Source organism: Dufourea novaeangliae, unplaced genomic scaffold (genome assembly GCF_001272555.1).
Source record: "Dufourea novaeangliae isolate 0120121106 unplaced genomic scaffold, ASM127255v1 scaffold5, whole genome shotgun sequence".
Taxonomy (NCBI): Eukaryota; Metazoa; Arthropoda; class Insecta; order Hymenoptera; family Halictidae; genus Dufourea; species Dufourea novaeangliae.
Genome location: NW_015373883.1, coordinates 29,716 through 37,663, shown reverse-complemented (window position 1 = coordinate 37,663; position 7,948 = coordinate 29,716). Strand labels below are relative to the sequence as shown.

General features: G+C 33.4%; 1 protein-coding gene across 1 annotated transcript; it reads right to left on the bottom strand.

Annotated features, from left to right (window-relative positions):
- Nucleotides 1-205: 205 nt before the first annotated feature.
- LOC107190144 (chymotrypsin-2-like) lies at nucleotides 206-6,585 on the bottom strand. The gene is made up of 4 exons (XM_015578934.1): nucleotides 6,517-6,585; nucleotides 3,516-3,808; nucleotides 1,979-2,224; nucleotides 206-465 (listed from the first exon to the last, which is right to left on the bottom strand). Exons 1-4 carry the CDS (start codon nucleotides 6,563-6,565, stop codon nucleotides 325-327), a joined length of 729 nt encoding a protein of 242 aa, XP_015434420.1. The 5' UTR covers nucleotides 6,566-6,585; the 3' UTR covers nucleotides 206-324.
- Between the last annotated feature and the right edge of the window lie 1,363 nt (nucleotides 6,586-7,948).

Below are 7,948 nucleotides of genomic sequence, written 5' to 3'. Positions count from 1 at the left end.
AAATAATTTGCATCGTTTTTACTTTAAATACATTCATTCATATTTGCCGCAATTGACTTATTATTTCCCACACAAGTGATACTACTCGCAAATTAACGAATGTGAGCTGTAGGGAAAAATTCGATAGTTTTTCAGCTTCTGCATTATTTCGATAAGAGGTTTGACATTGTCGTGGAGAAGTTAATTACGCAGTTAATTGTCTGTAACTTCAAATTTATTACTTGAACAAGAATAAGCACATTTCAAATGATAGGAAACAAATGCAATTATAAATTTCATTCATTGATAGTTACAAAACCGTGGATAAACCATCGATGAATGATGTTATTGTTGCAATGCATGGAAAACGAAATCCATATTGTCGTGGACGCTTATAAAGATATCCGGTTTACCTATCGCGCAAAATCCACGAGACGCGACACCAACGACTTTATCCTCGTAAACCAGTGGACTACCGCTGTAACCCTAATGAAACGAAACAAACAACATTATAGAAACAAACAAAAATTCAATTATTAATGATAATCATTTCTTAATCACTACGTCCCGTAGAAACTGAATTTTCTTTTTACTGGGGTAAACCACCCAGTGAATGACCAAATTGTTGAATTTCTGGATGTTTAAGATTAATATTTGAATTTATTTATTTATAACAACAAAACAGCTGTTGAAATTGCAATTACATTTATTTTTCTTGAATTTTTATAAAAATGGTTACTTATGCTTATTGTAATTTTTAAAATGTGCGAAACGTGTAAAAGCCCCGTAAATGGCTGCTACATTTCTGAAATATTTTTAATAAGAATTGTACCGACTAATGTTTGCTTAATAAGCTAAACTAAAAATATGAGATATTAAAAGTGCAACAACGCTTCATTTACAAACATTTAATAATTTTTAAATTTATAATTTACATTTCTTGCCTAATGGTCATTCACTGGTATGCAGTTGGTTTACTCTACTATTAACCCCTTGGGTACTGATTTAGTTTAAAGAAATTTTCCACACGGCTCCGACTAAATTTTTATCTCTGTGTCCTATTACATTGCGTTAAAAAATGAATGAACAGATTTCACCTAAAAATTCCTTTATCTCCATGGAATGAGTGGCACAGTATTGCAGACAATTTCAGGTGATTAAAATGCAGGATGTTAATAAAAATGTGGGACATTTTCACAGGGTGGATTCTATATGCTAAACTAATTGTAAGACAAAAATCAAGAATAACGAAATTGCGTTGAAGGCTTGGTTTCCGAGTTATTAATTGTCGAAAATACTAGAGTATAGATAAATTGAGTAGAATAAATTTGAAAAATAATTTTCTTGAATATTTTTGCCTACCGATACATGGACAAGTGAAACTGATATAAAATTCTAAACTTCTTTTCGATATCTTTTGTAGCTTACGAGTCACAAGCGAATAAGTAAAAGAAACGGTAGTTTCTCTCTTAAAGTCTAAAAATCTCACCAACCTAGTACGATAAAATTCTTAGGTTAGTAAAATTGAGGAAAGTTACAGAAAAATCATTGTTTCAATAAAAAGTATTGTTTCAAATGACAAATTAAAGTTATCAATCAGCAGTTTAGCACGCGAAATGTATAATCTGACTCATCATATCTACCCAAGGGGTGAAATGTACTCTGATCGAGTTCTTTAACGACTTACTGTCACGAACAGTACCGTGTTCAACTTATTCGTTAAGATGATCACTTTATTCAGAAGTAACATAAAACATCATAATACTCTAAATCCTCGATGAGTGTTCGAATACTCCACAACACTAACAAGGAAAGATACCCAGGTGTAACGCTAACTTTTTAATGGGGTTCAGCATGGTGATAAAGCTTGGAATTCTCAAGCCAATGATATTTGTTTCAACCCCGTATGGCCATTAGTTTATAAAATATTTCATGTTCAGTGCTGAGGAGCTTTCGAACACTCATCCAGGATTTACTGTATGATGTTTCGAATACTCACCGGACAAACACCAATGTTCTGTTCTGTCGACGAACAGATTTGAGTAGTAATCATATCATAGTATTCTTGACATTTGCTGGTCTGGATCATCCAAACGTACAAATACTGCTGTGAATTAGACATATGGGGTATTGGAGTAGGAATTTCACCCCATCCGGCCATCAGAGCGTACTGATCCCCTGGTGGCCTCAGATCGCTAATTGGAATAGAACGTTGGAACGGGCCGTCATCAATCCTATCGAGAAGCTGAAAAATAATATTGATTGTAGAATGTAATACACGGTGCACTTAATACTTATTCGATGACTGCTGCCGAGTCATTCCACGCCAACCGGAACGATTTAAAGGGAAAATTTTCGATCATGCCTCCGATTGTGTTGAAGTTTTTTTTTACGTGTTCTATATGGTGTAGTAACACGCTTAATTTCTTTTTATATTTTTAAAATAAATATCTCAGAAAATATAAAAGATTAAAGATTGTACAAAATTCTTAAAATTGGTAATCCGTTTACATTCAAACATCAATATCATCAGTTCTGTTTCGTTTACAGACTTCATCTTGAGTTCATTTGAAAGCTCTTGAACCGCACTTTCATTTGACATGATACGTGTTCAATTCACTAGAAAATGTGTCACTAGGACCTGATAAATTATCTTCAATTACGGATGTACTAACAAAGAAAGGCACGAAAGTGTCCCCCTCCCTGTTAAGCAGTCAAAATAATACGTACTTTTTTTCATCGGCTGAGACGCGACTTTAAGGGGTGAAACCACCCCTCGAAGGTTCGATCCGGAAGTACTATCTCGAAAACCATGAGAAGATACATGAAAACATTTAATGGACGATGGTGCTAATAAATTGTCCAAAATATAATTTGTTTATAACAAAAAAATTTCGGATCGAAACTTCGAGGGGTGATTTTAACCCTTAAAGTCGCGTCTCAGCCGATAAAAAAAAAATACGTATCCCATATTTATGACTGCTTAACAGACATACGAAGTTCCATCAAAATCGGAGGGGGATACTTCCGTGCCTTCCCTTTTGAGATTAATAGAATTGGAAAAATATTCAAAACTGTTTTCACTCACTTCGGACAACCAACTGCTACGACTACTTGCTTGCGACTAAAGAAATTTACTTGTGGTGAGTTTCGTTTTCAATCGCGAAGTTTCTCTCTGTTCTCAGATAACCAATACATTGTCGTTAGTGATACGACGGCGTAACTACTTTGAACTCGCTGACAAAACTTGGCCGCCGTTTATATTTTACCTGATTCTGATTTCGACGAATTCTACCTAATCATTTTCACGTTTCGGGTCATAGTGACACGAACGTAATAAATGTAACAATTTTTTTTATATATATTTATAATAAATTTCATGAAAAATTCTTTCAACATTTGAAAATATACATGGATGTCAACAACGTCAGCAAACCCGTACGCAATCGAAGTCTAAATAAGAAATTTATATTACCTTAGAAAATCGATCAGATCATATAGACCCGAACACAATAGAAGGGTTAAGTGAGACTCACCTTTACTACGCCTATATCTTGGGCAGGATCGGCAGGATATCCCTCGGGTACGAACATGGCAGCTATACGATGCGATTCACCCCCCTGATCAAGGAGGATGGTCGAAGTAACTACGACCACGTCGTTCGGACTATTCAGGTGCGAGTACAGACAGTGCGCGGCAGTGAGGATGTGCATATTGTCAACGATACTACCAGTGCACAAATGTCCATTATTTATCCTGAGGGACACCACGTATGGAAACCAGCCTAGTTCGGAGTCCTGGGCACCAGGGGCATCACTAGCGGCGTTTGCTTAGATAAAAAATTAGGGCATATTAATATGGTAAAAAGATAAAGTTTATCGTAAAATATTTCATTCGTATATTCCAAAAGCAAGTCGAAAAGGCTTGTTTCATTCTTCAAAGTATTGATGCTCCTCAAGTAGCGCCCTAGTAGCAATTCTGTTGGCATTTTGATGGGCCTTTGATGTACTATTGGTTCGCCAACAGTTAGAGTTGTCACCTTTCTTTGCAACTGGACCAACAATCATACCCAACGTAGGGTCCACGTTACTATACTTCGAAGGGCCAACTGGAGGTTTCTTCCTGTAGGGCCAATTGTTGAATATCTACAATAAACCAACATTAGGAAGACAGTTGGCTATACTACACTTCCATAAAATCCTTTACAAATATTTCAAGGAGTATAACAATGGAAATAAGATTTATAATAATTACTTGTTATAATAATTATATACATGTATAAATTGTATATGCATATTAAACAGGTAAACAAGTATTTTATCAACAAAGTTACCGTTACAATTTATTATATACAATTTATACATGTCGCTAATTATTATAAATAATTATTAAAAGTTATTTCCAATCTTCTATCCGCAGACTCTACTTTCACAAAATGTCAAGTGTCAAACGTGTTTCGCGACAGTAATAAATTGTGAGTATATTCATAAATAAGAAGACAAAAAAATCAATTTGAAATATAATAACAAGTTTTTGGTTGTAGCAACGTTTCTGGCGTCTTTAAGACGATATTTAAATGTTGGCAAACTTTGGCTGGGCCAATGTTGCATTATCATTGTAAATTTCTTGCTAATTAACCAACTATAATAATTGTAGGCCCAACATTGGATATTCGTTGGCAAGGTGGCATAACTTTTTCGTCGTAGGCCCTATTTTGAAAATTTGTAAACAAAAAACAGTAACTATATCCCAACTAACTCCTAACTGTTGGATATCGTTGGCCAACCATAAATGCTACTAGGGCGTGCAAAAGTCTTGGATCACCTATCGTAACTACAAGACTAGAAGTGTTAAAAATAAAAATTAATTCAATTATACAAACATGAAAAGAACTAGTCAAAAATGTACAGTAAAGTTTTTTCATTTCAGACTTCGTTTTCAAGAAAATCAACTTTGAAAATCTGCTGGATATGCGTACAATTGAATAAGACGCCTGTTCATTGCATTCTCTTTCTACTTAGCTGCCATGACAAACATACGAAAAACCCTAACTGTTATAACCATAATTTAAAAAGTGACGGTATAAGAGTTAATACCTTTGTGTGCAAGATTTTTGTTACGAATAACCATTATAACTGATTAAAATCTTTGTTGGTTACCAAAAACAATTATCGATGACGGAAATTTTTTTGGTTGCCAATAACCATTATTGGCTACGGAAATTATATTGGTCACGAATATCCATTATCAATGACAGAAATTGTTTTTGGTTTCACGTAATACATAACCATTATCGATGACGAGAATATTATTTTGGTTACCTATAACCATTATTGGTGACAGAATTTGTTTTTGGTTACGTGGCAACCAATATCCATGACGAGAGTTTTATTTTGGTTACTTTCGACGATTGTCAATTTTTATTAACGTTATTTTCACTAACGTATCTATATTTTACCTGAAAATATATAATTCTATAATTCATTTTGCGTCACTGATAGATATGTCAATAAAAATAACGTCAATAAAAATTGTCGATAGTCGAAAGTAACCAATATAAAACTCTCGTCATGTATATTGGTTGCCACGTAATAAAAAAAAATGGCTGTCATCAATAATGGTTATCGGTAACCAAAATAAAATTCTTGTCATCGATAATGCTTATGTGCAACCAAAAATAATTTCCATCATTGATAATGGTTATTCATAACCAATAGCATTTTCGTAGCCAATAATGGTTATTCGCAACCAAAAAAAATTCCCGTCATCGATAATTGTTATTGGTAACCAACAAACATTTTGATCATCAATAATAGTTATTCGTAATCAGAATAGTTAAAAATCCATGTTTTTTAATTGCGTCATTTTTTGAAAAATTTCTTCGAGATTTATTAATATCTGGTTTTTATTTAAATAAACATTACTTTTTGCTCAATGATTTTTTTCCAAAAAATGTTTAAAATAACTGTTATTTTTGGCCTCTGAAATATACATGTTTCAGATTAGTTTTCAAAGTCGCTTTTCTCAAACATGAAATCTCGAATGAAAAAAGTTATTTTACATTTTCGACTTATTTTCTCACGTAGAATCAACCCCTACCCAGTTGTACCACCAATCACATAACACTCTGTATAATTAATAGAGAAAGACAATAGATCAGCATTTACAACTTGATAATCATAAAGTTACAGCTTGAACAACATTGAGCTTGCTTGGGATTATTCAAAACGTGCAAGGAAAGGAAACAACTTTAACAACATTAATGAGATCATTGAAGTACTACCAGAAGAATGATGGAAAGTAATGAACAAATTTCGTAAATAAAAAAGGTCGTACGGAATATTATTACCTTAAACGAATTATTATGTTTTCAAGGAGACTACTAATTTTTAGGTAGAATACTTGCTAAGAATTAATGCTAAAGCTGAACTAAAACTGCATATTTTGAAGTCAATTCATGATGTAATGATACACTATAAAATACTTTTCTCCGGCAGATTCAGTCCAAAACTTTTTCGCAACACTGTTATACGTTACCACAGACGATGCTCCCAAGTGCCAAGAAGCTAATAAGATTGAGAGACATCTTGCAACTGTTTAACTTTAAGAAAAACAACAATCACGATTAATAATAATGGCGGCCGTCAGCAGGTGCTTTATATACTTCGATAGTTATCATAAACCTTGAGATGTAACTGGCTGTTGATAACGATAAATGCATTGGATTGCTGCATACGAAATAACATATTTTTTAGTGGCACTAGGCATTGTCTTGAACTCTGAACGAATTGCTGTGGTCAAATTGTGTACGTTTACACGACTATTGTTAAAAACTTTTATTCTCGAACGTAATCTTTAAAATGTAAGTTTGACTTTTACAAGGCAATTTCAACTGTCATATGTTTGTTGTATTTATCAATGGATTAAAGAATATTCTTTATCAGTAAGTGAAATTAACCCTCGTGCACTGTTCTGGTCAATTTTACCCAAACAAAGACTTCAATTCTCGTTTATATTTTTTATCAGAGGAACACGTACATTAATTTGACACTATACATATACATCCGCCATAAGGTGTTGAATGCAAGGAAGGATATGTGTTAAAGTTAAAAAAGTGGTTATATGGATTAAAACAAGCGTCGAGTAAACTGAAATGATGAGATTAATAATTATTTAGTAAGAATAGGTTTCAAAAGTGCAGAGAATGATTACTGCTTATATACCAAAGAAATTGAAGGGATCATTGTGCACTTATTATTGTATGCGGACGACATCATATTAGCAGGTCCGAATTTGATACTAATAGATCTATGTAAAACAAAGTTAACAAATCGTTATGATGTAAAGGATAAGAGAGAACTCAAATATTTCTTAGGATTAGAGCTAGATTATGATAGAGATAAGGGTATACTAAAAATTAGCCAAATTGCTTAAACGCTTTAATTTTGAAAATGCCAAGACTTGTGTGACACCTATTGATCATAAATTAAGAATAACATTGGGTGAGCATAATAATGATGAAAGAAGTGAACCAATTAAAGAATTGATTGGGTGTTTAATGTTCCTCATGTTACGATCTCGTCCGGATATTAGCTATGCAGTAAACTACTTAAGTAGATATCAGGATAAAATGTGGGTTGAAACGTGAAATCATCTAAAGAGAATTCTAAGATATTTAAGAGGCACTGAATTATCCCTAACTAGTTATGTAGACTCAGATTGGGGAGGAGATATGAAAGACAGGAAATCGACTACAGGGTATTTAATCAAGATACTTGTAAACACAGTATATTGGACAACTCGAAAACAGAAGGGAATTGCATTGTCAATTGCGGAAGCAGAACTCGTGGCGTTGTGTAATGCGGTTCAAGATGGGATCTGGTTTAGAAAACTGTTGGTAGACTTAAATGTGAACGCAAATAGCTTAACGGTATATGAAAATAATTAAGGATGTATAGCTTTAATAAGA

What these genes read in the sequence shown, in the direction of transcription:
- LOC107190144 (XM_015578934.1), bottom strand. Translation starts at nt 6,565, where the DNA reads ATGTCTCTCAATCTTATTAGCTTCTTGGCACTTGGGAGCATCGTCTGT. An exon ending in ACTTGGGAGCATCGTCTGTG is followed by an intron (nt 3,809 to 6,516) that starts GTAACGTATAAC and finishes TTTTTATCTAAG; the next exon opens with CAAACGCCGCTAGTGATGCC. An exon ending in AAGATATAGGCGTAGTAAAG is followed by an intron (nt 2,225 to 3,515) that starts GTGAGTCTCACT and finishes ATTATTTTTCAG; the next exon opens with CTTCTCGATAGGATTGATGA.